This window comes from Electrona antarctica (assembly GCF_951216825.1).
Source record: "Electrona antarctica genome assembly, chromosome: 11".
In the NCBI taxonomy this organism is placed as follows: Eukaryota; Metazoa; Chordata; class Actinopteri; order Myctophiformes; family Myctophidae; genus Electrona; species Electrona antarctica.
Window position 1 is genome coordinate 35,382,829 of NC_136792.1, and position 19,473 is coordinate 35,402,301.

Here is a 19,473-nt window from a genome sequence, read left to right on the forward strand (position 1 = left end):
CACCATGAGGCCTATTTGAAATACTTGGGGAGTCAGATATTTCTTGGCGTACCGGGAGTGTGCATGTGCATGCAAAGTTTCATGCCAATGATTTGTGGCATTTTCTGCAAAAACTTTGAAAGCCAGTCGTAGCTAATTGGAATGGAATCTGAACAAGACGAAACTGAAACTGAAACTTTAATATCAGCTCAAAAATGTGTCTTGCGACCCAGCAGCCATGCAACACATAATACATACACACATTTGACATGAGACAGAAACAAAACAAAATTACAAACATAACAACTTGAAGACAAGAAATGTCCAGTGCTCAGCCTACCCCTGGCCAGAATCTAGCTTAAGTCTCAAAGTCGACTGATGGACATTGTATGTTGGAACACCATATCTCCTTCCTGAAGGCAGCAACCTATTATTCTCCATACAACACATGGCTAGTGTTTGAAGTGATATTCCATGCCAACCTTAGCATACCGTTATTACAGTATGTATATGGTGTGGGGTCTCGCTAGCGACTCCCCGAGACGGTAAGTGCGTCGCCAGGGCAACCGAACAAGCTGTCAGACAGAAGACGCCTCGGGCAGTTAGGCCCGCCCTCGGCCTCGTAGCAGGGCACGTCTACATCCCAAACCTCCTCCTCCGCCAGATTGAGATGACAGAACGACCACACCCAAATCAACAATCAGCCACAGCCGCAGTATAAGAAGAGGATCTCACTTCTTAGTTTGACAGCGGCTGGTTCACACGCTCGGAGGCACGCACAGAGAATACCGTCGGGGGGTAAGATACACACGCTCCCTCCGCAGCCCATTCAACTATATGGCTCCATTTCTGCATGTGTTAACTGTCACTCTCATTCCACCCCAGGCTTTCAGGAACGGTCCAGGCAACGTCAGAGGGACGGAGCAAAAGACTGGACTGTATGAATAAGAAGGGAAGGCGATTCCCAGTCCACGCACCACGCTGTGGGATGAGCGCAGCCCCGCCACAGCAGCGGTGACGTGGAACACGTAAAGGTACTGAAAGAAACCTAGAATTCTAATATAATATATTGAGCACTGCCCTGGGCAGTCGCTCATTTGGAGCTGGACCCCGGACAACAGGGAGAGAGGAAATGCTAGCGATCAAGACGGATGACGTCACCCGAAGAAAGGGAACTCCTGTCATACTAGCTCGCGCCTCCAGTGAGGAGAGCGCTGGGAAAATAAGACTGTATAACTGCAATACAAACCCTAACACCCTACTCTCACCCTATCCAGGCAGAGGAAACGCCTGAGGAACAGAGGCATTGTTTGTGTACTGAACCCCTGTGAAGGAGGCCTACGTGGGGTTTCTCCTGTATGATTTATCGTTGTTAACAATAAACAGCCATTGAACTGCTGCATTTACCTGTCCTGCCTACTTCTTGCTCACAGACATTCTACAATTGGCGGAGAAGTGTGGGTACACTGTCTGATCCTAGCCACCGCCTGCCATGGAACACACAGCGGCACTAAACGCGTTGCTAAAAAGCAACGCAGACCTCCAGACATGCATGCGGGAGGTCCTACGTAGAATGGACAGGGATGTACCAGCGACCAGAACACCAGCAGCCGTACTCACAAAACAAACGGCCGAGGACGACATAGAGGCGTTCCTAGAAGTGTTCGAGCGCTCCGCCACCCGTGAGAGGTGGCCACAGGCCGACTGGGGCGGCATCGTAGCCCCCTACCTGTCCGGGCCGGCACAACAAGCATGCCGAGATCTCACAGCCAGAGACGCGCTCGACTACGGAAAACTAAAGGCCGCCATTCTGTCCAGCCTAGGCTACAGCCTCCCTGCCAGAGCACACAGGTTCCACCAATGGGAGTTCCACATTGCGCAGCCGGCGCGCACCCAGTTCGCTGAACTATGCAGACTCACACAGAACTGGCTCACCACCGGCGACGAAGTTCCACTGCTCGACCGAATAGTGGTCGACCACGGCATGAGAGCCTTGCCCCCCGACGCGAAGAAACTGGCCGTCCAGGCCTGCCCCACCACTGTTGAAGAGCTAGTCACCCTGGTGGAAAACTATCAGGTTGGCACGCAGATGCTCCAAGCCTCCAAAAATGAACCAGCCAAGACCGACGGCCGTCAAGGGCGGGACCGCCGCCGCCAGACCCAGGCGGCGCCCACGCCAAAACCACGAACGAACCCGCCCTCGGAGCGTGGCCAGTCCAGGAGATGCTATGTCTGCGGGCATGAGGACCACCTCTCCTGGGCGTGTCCAGACCGAGCGCGGGACCCTGATGTCTCCATGGCATCAGCCGCCAGTATGGTAAGCTCCAGGCCCTGCCTCCACTCGGGGAGCTCGAACCAGTGCCAAGCAGCTCTGCCAGTCCGGGTGGATGGCACCGACACACATGCCCTGATAGATTCCGGCAGTGTGGTGACACTGGTGAGAGGGGACCTGGTGACCAGCGCCGGCCCCGATACGATGCCAGTCAGCTGCGTCCATGGCGACCTGCGCCGATACCCCGTCGCCAAAATATACATCCAGACCCCCCGAGGCAGCGCTACCGTCCCCGCCGGAGTGGTCCCGGACCTCCCGGTCCCCCTCCTGATCGGCACGGACTGCCCACTCTTCCCAAAGTACTGGGAACCGGGCCTCCGCCCCACGCCGCCGAAGAACAGGAGAAGACGCCGGCCCCGACCCGAGACAGGTGGACACCGCGCCTGCCCCGCCCTCGGGGACCCAGCCGCCGACCCAGCCTCGCCGGCACCGACCGCCGCCTCCGACGATACAGACCCAGACGGGCCCCGCACCTCGGAGGAGGGACCACAAACACCACCACCTGACGAGGACCCCTTCGTCGATTTCCCCCAGGTGGACGCACCCCCCACCCGCCTCCAAGGAGAGTTCGCCACAGCCCAGTGGACGGATCCGAACCTCGCCGGGGCGCGACGAAATATCACCAGCATGGAGGGGAAGCAGAGCGGAGGGGTGAGTGAAATGACCTTCCCTCATTTTTTAGTACGAAATGGCTTACTCTATCGTGCGGTTAAAGATAGAGTAGGCGCAGTAATAGAGCAATTACTCGTACCTAAATCTCATGTATTACGTGTGTTGTATCTGGCCCACTCACACCAGCTAGGCGCTCATCTAGCAGTACAAAAGACTTATGATCGCATATTGGCTCGCTTCTATTGGCCTGGAGTGAAAAGGGCTGTGGAGGATTTTTGCAAATCGTGCGAAGAATGCCAACTCACGGCCCCGCGGGGGGTCCCGCACAGCCCTCTCATTCCCATGCCTATTATCGGCATCCCATTCTCGAGAATAGCGATGGACATAGTGGGACCCCTGCCCAAGTCGGCGCGCGGGCACCGATACATTCTCGTTATACTTGATTATGCCACACGGTACCCCGAGGCCATACCACTACGGGTGGCCAATGCGAAAACAGTCTCTCACGAGCTCATGATGCTCTTTAGCCGAGTGGGCTTAGTGGACGAAATTCTGACGGATCAAGGTACTTGTTTCGTCTCACGCATCATAAAAGCGCTATATAGCTGGCTGAAAGTGAAACAAATCCGCACCTCCGCTTACCACCCGCAGACAGACGGGCTGGTAGAACGGTTTAATCGCACGCTGAAGAAGATGTTAAAACGGGTGGCCGAAGAGGACGGACGAGACTGGGATCGCCTCATCCCGTATGTTCTATTCGCCATACGAGAAGTACCGCAAGCCTCCACTGGCTTCTCCCCATTTGAACTCCTGTACGGGAGACAGCCACGCGGATTGTTAGACGTTGCCAAGGAAACCTGGGAGAGTCAGCCCTCTCCTTTGCGAAGCGTCATCGAGCATGTCGAAACCCTGCAGGCGCGCGCAAAGCGCGTCTGGCCGCTCGTCCGACAGCATATGGCAGAGGCACAGGCCGCCCAAAGCAGAGTGTATAATAAAGGTGCCCAGATTCGCGAGTTTCAGCCTGGGGACCAGGTCCTCGTTCTGGTGCCCACCACAGAATGCAAATTCCTAGCCCGCTGGAAAGGGCCCTACGAGATAGTGAAGAAACTCAGCCCTGTCAACTACCGAGTGGCACAGCCAGGGAGGAGGCGGGGATACCAGGTATACCACATCAACATTCTAAAAAAATGGTTTCCGGCGGAAACCATGCCGTTGCCTGCCTTGTTAACCCGTCTCCCTCCCCAGACTCCTCCAGTGGCCGTGGGGGAGGGCCTTGCGCCTCAGCAGCAACAGGATATCCGGGAGCTCCTGGACCGGAACCGCGATGTCTTCTCCGAGCTGCCCGGACGCACCTCGGTGGTGCAACACGACATCGACACGACCCCCGGTAAGGTGGTCAGATTACGTCCGTATAGGATCCCGGAAGCCCGGAGGCGGGCCATCCAGGAGGAAGTAAAGAAAATGCTCGAGCTTGACGTCATAGAAGAGTCACACAGCCCCTGGTCGAGCCCCATAGTTATCGTCCCCAAGCCTGATGGAAGCCTTCGCTTCTGCAATGACTTTCGAAAACTAAATGAGATATCACAATTTGACGCCTATCCTATGGCTCGCGTAGACGAATTGATTGATCGGTTGGGCCCAGCTAGACACATTAGCACCCTAGACTTGACTAAAGGTTATTGGCAAGTTGGCTTAACTGAGCGTGCCAAACCAAAAACGGCCTTTACCACCCCAGACGGGTTATTTCAGTTTAAAGTCATGCCCTTCGGTGTACACGGCGCCCCGGCCACCTTTCAAAGGTTAATGGATAAAGTCCTTAGACCCCATAGCGCCTACGCGGCGGCCTACTTAGACGACGTGATCATCCATAGCGCCACCTGGCGGCAACACCTGGAGCGACTAGAGGCGGTGTTAAACGCACTGCGGCAGGCCGGCCTCGCCGTTAATGCGAAGAAGAGCCGTATCGCCTGGAGCGAAACAGACTATCTAGGCTACACCATTGGACGCGGCTGCATCAAGCCACAAGAGAAAAAGGTGGAGAGAATACAGAATTGGCCTCGACCTGCCACAAAAAAACAGGTGAAATCCTTCCTCGGACTAGTCGCCTATTATCAGAAGTTTGTAGAAAATGTTGCCACACTGGCAAGCCCATTGCACGATCTCACGAGAAAAAGTCTGCCCCACCATGTACGGTGGACGGAGGAAACGGAGAGCGCGTTCCAAGCGCTGAAAGACGCCCTCTGTAAAAGCCCAGTACTAATCACCCCTAACTTTAATCACCCATTTGTTCTCCACACAGATGCGTCTAACACGGGCGTAGGCGCTGTCCTGGCCCAGCCACTAGATGGAGACGAACACCCAGTCACGTTCATAAGTAGAAAGTTACTCAAGCACGAGAGAAACTACTCTACAGTAGAGAAAGAATGTCTGGCGGTGAAGTGGGCCATCCACCACCTCCGCTACTATTTGTGGGGGCGGAGATTCACCTTGGTGACCGATCACGCACCACTCAAGTGGATGGCCACCAACAAGGATCGGAACGAGCGGGTCACCCGGTGGTTCCTCGAACTACAGAACTACACATTCACGGTAGAGCACCGGCCCGGGAAAGAAATGCGCCATGCCGACGCGATGTCCCGGATGTATGAGGAAGAGGAAGAGAATCAAGCTCCTTGCCCCGACAAGAAACTTAGGGGGGGAGTGTGTGGGGTCTCGCTAGCGACTCCCCGAGACGGTAAGTGCGTCGCCAGGGCAACCGAACAAGCTGTCAGACAGAAGACGCCTCGGGCAGTTAGGCCCGCCCTCGGCCTCGTAGCAGGGCACGTCTACATCCCAAACCTCCTCCTCCGCCAGATTGAGATGACAGAACGACCACACCCAAATCAACAATCAGCCACAGCCGCAGTATAAGAAGAGGATCTCACTTCTTAGTTTGACAGCGGCTGGTTCACACGCTCGGAGGCACGCACAGAGAATACCGTCGGGGGGTAAGATACACACGCTCCCTCCGCAGCCCATTCAACTATATGGCTCCATTTCTGCATGTGTTAACTGTCACTCTCATTCCACCCCAGGCTTTCAGGAACGGTCCAGGCAACGTCAGAGGGACGGAGCAAAAGACTGGACTGTATGAATAAGAAGGGAAGGCGATTCCCAGTCCACGCACCACGCTGTGGGATGAGCGCAGCCCCGCCACAGCAGCGGTAAAGGTACTGAAAGAAACCTAGAATTCTAATATAATATATTGAGCACTGCCCTGGGCAGTCGCTCATTTGGAGCTGGACCCCGGACAACAGGGAGAGAGGGAATGCTAGCGATCAAGACGGATGACGTCACCCGAAGAAAGGGAACTCCTGTCATACTAGCTCGCGCCTCCAGTGAGGAGAGCGCTGGGAAAATAAGACTGTATAACTGCAATACAAACCCTAACACCCTACTCTCACCCTATCCAGGCAGAGGAAACGCCTGAGGAACAGAGGCATTGTTTGTGTACTGAACCCCTGTGAAGGAGGCCTACGTGGGGTTTCTCCTGTATGATTTATCGTTGTTAACAATAAACACCCATTGAACTGCTGCATTTACCTGTCCTGCCTACTTCTTGCTCACAGACATTCTACAATGGTTAGAGTCTCAATGCGCTTCAAAGAAACTAGGAAATGGTAAACAATTAACCTACTGTAGCAACTGTCTAAACAAAATGCTCTCTAAATTACATTATGTGCATTTGTGGTCAAGAAAAACAAACCTAAGTAACAACACAGGCCTTTAAGCCTTGAGCTTTAACCTGTGTTTCATTGGTTCTGGCCAAAGATTTTTGCATCCCAATACAAAACTATCGAACAAAGGTAACAAGAAGAGATACAAGGAGAGAGAAGAGAGAAGTGCACACACACAGTTTCACTCACCGTGGTGAGATGTCACAGCCCTGCTGCATGAAGGCACCCAGTGAGAACCAGAGAGAGTTGAAGATTCCAAACTCGTTGGGGGGTTGGTCAGAGGGACCCAGCTCAGTGGCGCCCTCCTCTGGCTCCTCAGCGTGCCACTCGTACGGACTGAATCGACTCACCTGCGGGGTTAAAACACCAACAGAGACATTTCTGCGTCGGTTCTGTTCAGATTAACTCATACAGAGCTTAAATGGATATTTCATAATGCACCTTTCCCTTCCTAGAACTGTAGGAGTATTGTTCCTAGTGTTCCTGTCTGCCTTGTTACTGTTTGCCTGCCTTGTCTAACCTGCACTGTGATTAGCCTAGTGTTTCCACCTTGTCCTGTTAGTTCCCCAGCCTTTCCCAGTGTTGATTTTCAGTTGAGTTCACCTGTGTCCTTGAGTATTTTATTCATACCCCCCTGATCCCAGTGTTTCCTAGTTCATTGTGGTATGTTATGTGTCTCTTGTCTTGACACCTAGTGTGCTTCCGTTCATTTGTATTTCTAGTTTTTGAGTTATTAAACATTTTGAACCGACCTACTCTGCCTCAGTGCCTCTGCCTTCTCCTGCATTTGGGTCCTAAAAGCTCTCCTGACTTGAACCGTGACACCGCTTGCATTCACGCTCGGTATAGACAGAGAGCTCTGCCTTCAAGCTTCAAGCTTTGCCTTTGCCGACAAGGTTCTGCAATACAATAATCCCGAGTCCAACACCAAAGTAATGTAATGTCTCTGACATGCACTTTCTCTGATGCATGCGTGCAGCCGCAGCACGCCACTACAGTGCTCTTTCGCGCAGATAGCTTACATGCAACAGATCACGTCCAATATGCTTAGCTAGATAAACGTGTTGTAGCTACTGTCCCCCTTTACCATTAGGCTACATTACAGAGAGACATGTGTAGCATGGAATTGAATGTGATATTATCCAGCAGCAAATAATAGCAAAATGTAGGCTATTTATCATTTAATGTTGAATAACAAGTTGTTGGCATGGCAACAACAATGCATAGAAAAAGGGCATATATAAGCATAATCATCATGCAAAAGAATAAAGCCACTTTATATGATCCAGCAAGTAAACAGTTTTATGGTCTACCTTGCTTTCTTTGGGCTGAACTGTGAATAATTATATTAACGTGTCGCATCTATGACGCGCTGTGAGCTTGCAGATCAGCTATTTTCAAGACGTGGAAATTCACTTTTTTTCCCCATCAATAGAGTATGCAATGTCGCCCCCCATAGGATCCAAAATGATATGAAGCTTGGTAAATAAAAAGCACGTTCTATGGTTTGGTGCGCGAAAGTACAAAACATATATTCAATTCATTAAATACAATGGTTCGGGCGAAAATCGAAAATCCCAGCCGATGCTCGAATCCTAAAAACCGGGCTCGGGTCATATACTTCATGCTTTTGTCTAAGAGCTTCATGCAGGTTTCCACACCATAAGACGTGATAACTTAGTACCTGCCCTTCAACGCTGAGTCTAGGGGGTTTGAATGCCCCACAGTGCATCTGGTTTGGCCAAGTGTCTATACCGGGAGAGGGAAGCCAGGCGGATGAGTGTCATACACTTCATCTCGGATGGACGTGTGTACATGTCTTTTCTAATCAAACCGCAGGTGGCCTTGGACGCCAAATGGTTCTCAAACTTTTACATTTTGAGGTCCCCCCCCCACCCTCGTTGGACTGTCACCCCTCTCCACCTGATGGACTATAGTAAACACATAGGTTGCATACAGTGTATCAGATTACTAGTACTTATATATAACTATTTTAATATATTATGCTCTTAAAGGAGCATTCAGTGATTTGAGTGATTTGGAAAACCACCCAGTCCGCCCCAGTAACAAAATGTGCACATGCACACACTCTACAGTGGGGGGAAGTGCAACAGGCCAACAGCATGTGCCCCCACTCGATCATGATTGGAGGAAGGCCCCTCTCATCCTGATTGGATGAAGGCTTTGCCACCCGCCACCAAAACTGAAACTAGGGTTTTTTGACCCCAGGGGCTGACTGGGGACAGGGAGGAACTCCTTATATGGTCAGCACACTCTATGGTAGGGAGGATTATCCAAAAAAAAAAAGAAAAAATAAGTGATATTTGAATTAAGTGAAATCACTGAATATACCTTTAAGCAGTAGTTTTTTACAGTAGTCGTTTTTTAATGGTATTTTGATATAGTGACTGCACTATGTATTGTTTTTTCCTGTTGTCTTTCAACCACTGCACAAAAGAAGTTTCCGAAAGGAAAAATAAAGTTTGTTGAAGTTGAAGTAAACACTGTCACACTTACCAAGAACAGCACAACGCTGACTCCGATGTAGGCGAAGACGATGCACATCCAGATCTCGTAGGCCAGGGGGTCCAGGAAGGAGAAGACCCCCGGTTTGGACTTCTGGGGCTTTTTGATCATGATGGAGATGCCCAGAGACATGAAGGGCTTGGAGAAGTCGATCACCTCCTCCCTCACCAGCGTGATGGTCAGTGGGGCCACCGCTATCTCTGCTTTCTGCAAGAGCAAGAGAGAGAGAGAGAGAGAGAGAGAGAGAGAGAGAGAGAGAGAGAGAGAGAGAGAGCTCAATGATTGGACGTATACTCTACGGCAGGTGGGGGGGGGGGGGTCTCCAGATGACAGTGAAGTGACAATTTAAAGACCACTCTAGGGGTGTAATAGTTAATTAATCTAATTGACTAGCAATAATTAAAGTAATTGAATTAAATAATGTATTCATAATCATTCATAATTGATCCTAAGGGTCCATTTGGTTACACCTTCTCTTGCAATTATGGGGGAAATTAAAGACCCTGTGTGGTAACACCTGTGAAGGAAGTAAGGGAGGCCCACTTCTTTCCAATATGGCTGCTGTGAAAAGAGCGTATTGATCTGCCCAAAACAACTCATGCATCGTGAATCTCTGAGAGTCGGTGAAGACGAGGAAGGAAGGAGAAAATAGATAGCAGCGAGGACAAAACCTGAACATTAATATTCAGTTTCCATCACACTTCTAGCAGGGAGATTATATCAGTTATAGTACATAATGTACTGCAGACACAGAGCATCTCTAGGTCCATTGGCATTATGCTTCTATATAGAAAAATCCAGGGAGAGCTTTCCTGTAGATGGTGCCACCATAGCTGTGGTGTAAAAAGTCATCTCTGCTGCTACGGGGAAATGACTGGTGTCTGTCTGCTCACATTACTTTACCTGCTTTTTACCTTTTACTTGTTATTGTTGTTGTTATATAGAGCAGGTAAAGTATGAGGTAAAACATATAGGCCTACAGCTGCATTGAGTTGATAAAACAGAAACATGTAATAAGATACGTTACAGGTAGGCTATGTATCTTTCAGGACCTGAGCAGATCTTACCGTAATTATACTATTTAATGCCCAACAAAATGCGAGAGGCGGATCACGTTTTTTGACATTCAGTTTCTCTCAAAAGTTGAATTTTGCCATAGGCCTACTGTTGGAGCAGCCATAAACTAAACAGGTTCGTCCTGACATTCTGGGCATCTTTGAAATGTTTGTGTTAGTAAAAAACATTGAAAAGAGTAATGTGAGCAGACAGACATCAGTCACTTCCCCATTCACCGTAGCAGCAGAGTTAAGCAATAAGCCACGAGAGGTCTCAGGTTATCGGGTATTTTACAATGGCTGGGAGGTGTAGGCAGACCCGACGCGCAGCGGAGGGTCTTCTACCTCCCAGCCATTGTAAAATACCCGGTAAGCTGGGGCCTCGAGTGGCTTATTGCTTTTCTATAACGGTTACTAACATATAGCAATATTAACCTCATAAAACTATTAAATTCACAAAAGTAGCTACGCTTTGCGCCACCAGAGCGAGCCACACACTTCCTTGTTTTTCTCGGCAAGTAGGCTATGTGACGGGAGAATAGCGCTTGATGTCTTTACGGGGCCGCCTGGAGCAACACATTCACAGTCATATGAGCTGGGCGGTGCTTACACACGCCCGCACGGCCAGTTGTGTGTAAGGCAATCAAGCGCTCCCCTTCCCCAGTACAGCTACAAGGCTGCAGGATGATACAAAGTGATTGAAGGTGTGGGTTATCGGTGAAATTTACAACGGTCACGTGACGGTAACCAGCCAATCAGAATCAAGTATATTGGGACTAACCGTTTTAGAAATGACTTTTTACACCGCAGCTATGGTGTTGCCATGTACAGGAAAGCCCTCCCTGGATTCATGTATAGATACACTGACCTGCTAAAGAGCTTTTAAAAGACAATTAAGACACATGAAGGAGCTGGCTAGAATAAATACAAATAAGCTTGGGAAACTATTTATTGGTTAACCATTGCCAGTTCACAACTATAACCAATGCTGCCGGTCATTTTTAGTACTACCTGCAGACTATACACAGGGCTGCACATAACTGGTGCACACGTGCGCATGCATGGTCAAAATTAATGTTGCGCGGCAGATCAAACAAAATGAAGCACTATTGCGTACTGCCACTAGCTATACCAACATTTAGTAGCTCTGGTGTCATGCAATGTGTACAGTGCATCTCCAGGTGCTCCTCTGAGAACTATCCCAAAAAAGTTATGTGTGCCCCTGACTATACATGATGTAATAATAAAGACCATCTTTGAACCTTGAACCCAGTATTAATTTCGTCCACTAAAACTATTCAAATTAAATAAAGACTAGGTGAAAACTAAGCATTGATGATCGACCAACACAATGACTAAATATATTGATAATTTCATCAATTAATAAAAAAACTTTCCAAAAATGTGGACAACAGTCATTCTTAGTCATGTTTGGCTGCGTGTGGGTGTCATGCTCCAACACAAACAGCTGATCTACAAGCTCACAACACGCTGCAGACACGTCGTGAGCTTGTAGATGGGCTATTATCGGCACACGGCTAAGTATAAATCAGGCATTACGACACCATCAAGGGACAGGGGTATATGAACGGACGGAGGAGAAAGGAGAGAAGAGCAATTAAGAAAGCTGGCGAGAGCGGGCATGAGAGGGGGAGGGGGAGACGGAAGGAGGGGAGGTGAATGAGGGAGGTGAAGATTGAGGAGCAGCAACAGAGGAGTATTTCATGGACATGTGGAGGGAACGCACGTGGAATATAAATCATTCATCAAGGTCTCACTCACTCGTCACGGATGCAGGAACGCTTGCGCGCAAACACACAGGCCAGCTAGCTCACGAACATGCACGCACACTCACACTCACGCACATACAGTTCAGCCAAAAACATAATTTCTCCAGCGCTTGGTGAAGGATGTGAATTAGTCCAGCGGCCATGACCCCACATTTACCGAATCGGTAGGTACCATCTGGGTGGGCAATCTGGGCATCTTCCTATACATCACTGGATTACATTTTTACATGATAGACCTTGCTGACTGGTAGCTCATTAGTGTTCACCTCTTAAAGTAATGACTGCTGTCATTCAAAATGGGTAAAGTGCCTTCCCTGGAAATCCAATTTATTTCATGATATCCTCTCCCTGAGGTATGTCTGCACAACTGACAAGCCATAGACACATGTAATAATCTCTTATGTGATGTTTGAAGTCATTTGTCTAATAAACTCTCGTTGGTAGATTTTCAGGTTGGTTAAAATAAGTGTTAAAAAGCTTTATTGTGATAGTACTTATTGCTATAGAACAGGGGTGCCCACACATTTATGACGTAAGATCTACTTTCAAAATGACAAGCTCAACAAGATCTACCCACTGAAAAAATAATTGTACCATTGCTGAAAATAGTTTAAATATACAATGTACCTGGGGGGGCTTTGGAATAGGGAGGCAGTTTCTGCTGTCACAAACCTTGGCATGCTACTAGTCCTACAATGTAGAACATTCTATAGTAGGCCTATAGAATGTTTGCTCAGTAACAGGAGTCTCCATGTCTCTGCAGCTTTCTCGAGACTCCAGTGGAATTTCAGTGTGTTCGTGATCAAATTTGATGGGTCCGTTTCAATATTATTAACACAGGAAAACATATTCAAATGTTCAAACTCAAAGTCCATATTCAGTACAGAACATCAACCTGAGTAGTAGTGTGTGTGTGTGTGTGTGTGTGTGTGTGTGTGTGTGTGTGTGTGTGTGTGTGTGTGTGTGTGTGTGTGTGTGTGTGCGTGTGCGTGACTGCGTGTGCGTGTGTGCGCGCGCATGTGTGCATGCATGCGTGAGTGAGAGATATATGCTGACTTTCGTGTTTTCTTTTTTGCATCTCATGCTCTCTCTTTCAATATATAATAGCCTATATTTCTGATCATGCAAACTTGCCTTGACGTCAAGCTCTGCAAATTGAGAACACTTAGTGTTTTTCGTCTGATTGCTGCAAGGCAAATTATGTTTTTCTCCACAATAGCTTTTTGAACTGATGTTTTCTTTTAGGATTTTAATGATCTGTGGAGTCTCGCCTTCACTGGTCTCGAAGTGTGGTACACACCATGCAAGTCTATAAATGTTGCATATGAAACAATAATAGGATAGTTTGTGACGCCCCCCTGGGCCTTTCGATCTGAGTGTGAGGCATGCTTGCTTAAAGGTGATATAGACAAGTTTTCAGTGTTTGTACACAGAATTCAAATAGCTCCACCCCGCCCCCCCCCCTCCCCCTGTCATTCTATTGGCCGAGCCAGGTCACTTCAGGCTATGGGATTGTTGTTGCTGCTGGGAGGGACGCTATGGATATTGCGCTCGTATGGCTAAATATGAGCGCAATATCTTAGTTACAACAATGACATTGAGTTGACATGTTGTTTTAAGGGTAACTGTAGCATAATCGCAATATCACACGACTGACACGACGAGTCCCGCAAATGAGGAAGTAGGGGAGGAGGACTCACTGGCTCTCAATTCAATTCTCTTTTATTTGTAATCGTGCATATAAAACATATATTGCCCCTCAAATGCCCCAGCCACTACATCATCGTTCATGTGAACTACTCTGTCCACGGTTATTCATTGCAATGAAGAAAAATCGCTATGATGATCCGCGACGGCTGTCACCGTTGGCAAGCACGGTTTGAATGCATGCTTCAAGCCGGCCGGGGCAGGCAGTCGCTGCGGCGGTGACAAACCGCGTCATGATACTAATATTCACTTCCACCATTTCAACAAATAAGCACATACAACCCACATGAACGATCATATTGATGTAACCAGGAGATTTTATGGGGGGGTCGGGGTCCGACGTTCTGTGACTTCTAGGATCCTCCGAGTTCTTAGGGGTGCTGGCTGCTGGTGTTTTCACACCACCCAACCATGCCTATACATAGCGATTCTCATAATTTCAATAGGCTTATTATTTCAACATAACATACTATTTCACATGAACAATGTTGATGAAACTAAGATATGGGGATAATATTATACAATGCAATGAAATCGCATCGCGTTTTCATTATAATACTGCTGGGTTGAACACACTGTCACAGCCTCGCGCTGCAATTGGCTAAAAGTTTAAATCCCCCCCGACATCCCGTCTAGTAAACTGTAGTGGATATAAACAGTGCATTTAGCCAGAGGGGGGCAAAGGGAGAGTGTGCTGTTGCAGGAGAACACCTCAGCATCACAATATAGGGAAAGATAGAGGGGGAAAAGGCCCATTTATATATATTTTAAATTTTGGCTGAAAACTTGTCTATATCACCTTTAACCATTCATATTGCAGTGCTGGATTGGAGGGTGAAGCCAGAGGCAATCGCGAAAGGGGAGACACCGAGACACCCGGCCAGTGTCTTCCTCAAACACTATAAAAGACCTGCTCTGTTAATATTCTTTCTCTCCATTCCTCCTCAGGCTCAGGCTGCAGGAGCAGCCACAGCAGAGCACCTTTGCTTTGGTTTCATTTTGTTAGTTAAAATTGGGCAGCATGTCCCCTGCCAGTTTTTGTTGGAACTTAAAATGCATTGGTTAGACCAGTCATTAGTCCTACAACTACAACCTATCTCAAACCCTCACCCTAAACCTAACCTCCCACGGGGCAGCACACCTAAACCTAACCTTAACCCATGTCTAACCAATGACTAGTCTGTCTGTTTAGGTTCCCTATGTCTGTCTGTCTGTCTGTTTAGGGTACCAACAGGTGACAAAGTGGCGCTGTTGAGCTTCACACTGTGCACAGGTGCATGGTGGGAAGCTGAGTTTTTAGTGTTAGTGTAACACCAGCACAGAGCACAGTGCAGTACAGACTACGGTGTAGCACATGCACAGGTGCATGATGAGAGGCAGTACAGAACAATACAGACTACATAGTCTGAAAGCCAATAGTCTGACAACCAATAGTCAGACAACCAATAGTCAGACAACCAATAGTCAGCCAATAGTCCGACAACCAATAGTCAGACAACCAATAGTCCGACACCCCAACAGCACCACTCAGTTCAGACAGGTCTGCTATTTGTTGTGGCCTTAGAGCCAGGCCATAACACTGTCTATTGATCTTTGGGTTTTGTTTGACGAGGAGTTTTATGGTGTGGCACCGAAGGGGCCAGCCATGCATGCGTGTGTGACAGAGTTTTCCCATCTACTGGATATAGTCTTAATTCTGGTCCAAATGTAAGTCAATATCTCTGTATCAGTATCAGTCAGTCACTCATATTTGATACAGTCTGTTTCTAGTGAAAATGTAACTAATTCTGCAGCAGTAACAATTCAGTCAGTTGATTCTTCATATCCATATGAGTGAAACCGCTGGGATGATTTGTTTATTTTTCAAACACAGTTCTTATATGAGGCGATCTAAGATCCCCCTATTGGGATTATAATACGAATAAAATAGTACACAAACGCGTGGAATAGCACCCTCTAGCGATATTAACGCCAGACTTTGGTTAGGTAGACCTGGAACAGCTCTATGACGACTGAATGAGGAATTCTCAAAAAGCTCAGTGAGAGATGCCTGACGGACATCATGTTGGAAACTGTAAAATGCTCCCTAGGGCTTATTCTATATTTGCCCTTTGTGCTGCTCTGCTGTTTTAGTTGCCTTAGTTTCAATATTAAATATGATGATGAACTTAAGTACAGTTCTTGAGTACTTTGTTATATTCTACCATTACTGTATAGCAACTGTAAATGACTACATTCTGAGCAGCTCTGGGTTATGTGTGGTTTAAAACTGTCCACTAGGTGGCAGAGTTGGCCCATGCCCTTTCTGGGCATTCAGGTATACAAGGTGACGTTAGAGTTGAAAGTTCATCGAAAGACAAGATGGCGGCAGCGCATGCAGTTCAGAACGAACTCTTGTCAGCTATAATAACGTTTATATTTCATGTTTAACACCCCTTGGAAGGCGGAATGAGGTTTGTAAGATAAAGATTTCATAGTGCCAAGAGTGTGTGTTCATATTAAGTATAGTTAAAAAGATCGTTTTTTATTGCTCAAATGTAAAGACTTAAATGCCACACCACAATGAATGCAACACGTGTCTTCCTAAGGGATATTTACAAGAGTTAATTCATGTCTGTCATTTTATAGCTTAAGTTGGCTTATGATGATTAAGAAATATACCATTGTGTTTATTGTCAAGTTTGAAGATTATTTTGGCTAAACTGTATGTTTAATGACTGTATTTTGACTTTAATGTTGATTATATTTTGTCATATTTCTGCAGTTTTTACGGTGCATTTTGGTGCTTCACCAAAATAAAGAGCATCATCATCATCAGTTTGGAAACTCTACTGTCTCATCATTAATGTCCATTAACCAAGCCCAGGGGGCAGTTACAGTAAAAACTCACTGCTGGATATGAGACCAGCGAGTTATCATCGACACGACGACCAGAGACATCCATTCTGTGTGACCCTTCCCTTCCTGTGAGTCCTCTTCAGAGCACCAAGTGAACAAGATGTCAGACAACGGAGAACAAGTAAGCAACACAGTAGAGACACAAGAGGAGGACAAGAGCAGAAGTACAAGACAAAGAACATTCACAGAGAAAGGAAGAGAAATGCATGACAAGGATACGAAGAAAAAAGAGAAATCATTTAACAAGGCTTATGACACATGGAAGAAGATTGCACGGGAAAATAGGATTCAATTAAAAGCCTTTTGCACTGTAGACGACCTTGATAAATTGAACCAAGACATCCAGTCAAGTCGGGATGATGTCTGCCTTGACTATCAGTCAATTATACAGAACCAGACCCCAACACAAGAGATCCTCAAGAGGATGGAAGCATGTGTCACTCTGACGAGCGAGATTAATGATCTTGTGTGTCTACGAAGAGAGACTGTTAAAGAAGAATTTAATGACCGACTGGAAAAGGACAGAGTGAGAATTAGACTAAATAAGGATGAGTATGGGTCTGTCTTCGGTCACACAAAGACTGAAACCATTTCAGAAAAATCTAATAACTCAAATAACTCGAACAAAAGAGAAGATGCAGAAGCAGAACTTGCAGCTAAGATGGAAGAAGCAAAGGCCATGAAAGAAATCCAGGCTCAACAAGAACATCTCCACACACTAGAGAGTGAAGAGGCTAGAATGTTGGCAGCAATGAAGCAGAAGGAGGCGGAGTTTCGAATGAAGCTGGAGAAGGAGAGGACAAAGCTACAGCAGTTAAAGGCAGAAACAGGAGTCAAGGTAGCAGCAGCCCGTGTGAGGGCCTACAACAGTTCTGGAAGCGATTACGAAGAAGAGAATAACCCAGAAACAAACACTGCTCACCAAGCATCTCCTGGGGTGTCAGCCAACCAAGAGGCTGTCAGTCTAGCCCAAGCAATCGCAAGCTCATTAAGTATGAACCGACTGCCTGCACCAGAACCAACAACATTCAGCGGTGACCCCATGAAGTTTCTTGACTGGAAAATGACATTCATTGCCCTGATCGATCGAAAGCCCCTCCCACCAAGTGAGAAGATGTTCTATCTGAAAATGTATCTTAATGGAGAAGCACGCAAGGCTGTGGAGGGATTCTTCTACAGGGACTCAGAGGATGCATACAGAGGAGCATGGACAGTCCTGCAAGAGAGGTATGGGAATCCTTTCATCATACAGAAGGCCTTTAGAGATAAGCTCATGAGATGGCCTAAGATCAATGCAAACGACCCCTTTGCACTTAGAGAGTTTGTTGACTTCTTAAAAGGATGCACAGAGGCAATGCCCCACGTCAGAGGTCTGGCTATTCTAAACGACTGTGAAGAAAATCACAAACTGCTCAATAAACTCCCCGAGTGGATCGTACGAAGGTGGAGCAGAATCGTAGTAGATGAACTGGACTTGTCTGGAAATTATCCAAGTCTAGCAAGTTTCACAGCGTTCCTGAACAAAGAGGCCCGGATAGCCTGCAACCCCATTGCTTCCCCATTACTATTTAGCTCCAAAACTACAGAAGAGAAGTTTCCCAAGAGAGCCAGAGCATTCTACACAAACATGGAAGAGGAGGATGACACCCCAGAGACAGAAGATTCATCCAGTAAAGCGAAACCACCATGCTCTGTCTGCAAGGAAGAAACACACAGCATTGTGAGGTGCCCCACTTTTGCATCAAAAACCATTGGAGATAAAAAGGCATACATCCATCAAAACAATCTCTGCTTTGGATGCTTGAGGTCAGGACACAAAAGTATAGAATGTAAAGGGCGACACACCTGTAACACCTGCAGCCGTCGCCATCCAACATGTCTCCACGAAGAGAGAACACAAAGGCCAATAGAAGCAACAAAGAGTGACTCAGCTACGACGAACGATCAAAGACAAGAAATCCACAAGGTAGTATCGCATACAACGACAAGATTTGGTCCTGCCAGTACCACCTCAAACATCGTCCCAGTATTCGTGTCATCAACGCAAGAGCCACATAAAGAGGTCCTTACTTATGCACTGCTCGACACACAGAGTGATTCAACATTCATCCTTGAAGATCTGATTGACAAGCTGAATGTGGAAGGTCAACCAGCGAAGCTGAGACTCAGTACAATGACAGCTGTTGACACAGTCATAATGAGTAAGAGTGTCAGCGGTCTACAAGTTCGAGCAATGAAAACTGGAAACAACGTCAGCGTACCACAAGCCTACACTCGTAGCTTCATCCCAGTGGACAAGTCTTACATCCCAACCTGGAAAACAGCACTACAGTGGCCTCACCTCAAACACCTGGCAGACAAGCTGCCAGCACTTCAAGACTGTGAGGTGGGACTGTTAATCGGCTGTGACTGTCCAGCAGCGCTAGCTCCTATTGAAGTTGTCACAGGAAGCAAAAACGAACCCTTTGCACAACGAACGGAGCTTGGCTGGAGCATAATAGGCACATCGAATCGTCATCCAGAGCGACAGGGAACCCAGAGTATTGTGCACCGAGTTGCCGTAAAGGAAATGCCGTCCCCATCAACGACTGACGTCCTGAAAACCCTGGAGTCAGACCTCATCGAAAGGATCAACAAAGGCAAGTATGAGTCACAGGATGATGTTCGCTTCATACAATTCCCCAGTGACTACATTCGACAGAAAGAGCTAACCAGTGTCTCAGCTTTTGAAGAAGCCAATAGACTAATCATCGAAGCACAGGATTTGTGTAAAAGAGAGAGCCCACATCTGCACAAATTCAACTGGAAGGACTACGTAGACCCCTCCGAAAGAGCTACAGCCACTGAACGTCGGAAGC

General features: G+C 47.5%; 1 protein-coding gene across 2 annotated transcripts in view; it reads right to left on the reverse strand.

The window, feature by feature from the left end:
• gria4a (glutamate receptor, ionotropic, AMPA 4a) overlaps nucleotides 1-19,473 on the reverse strand; it is a gene marked incomplete at both ends in the record, with an annotated part of 202,311 nt that overhangs the window by 50,962 nt on the left and 131,876 nt on the right. For both annotated transcript variants that reach the window (XM_079515075.1, XM_079515074.1), the window contains 2 exons: nucleotides 6,829-6,989; nucleotides 9,157-9,372. In XM_079515075.1, the coding sequence (XP_079371201.1) occupies nucleotides 6,829-6,989; nucleotides 9,157-9,372 (377 nt within the window). The remainder of the gene's footprint in view (nucleotides 1-6,828; nucleotides 6,990-9,156; nucleotides 9,373-19,473) is intronic.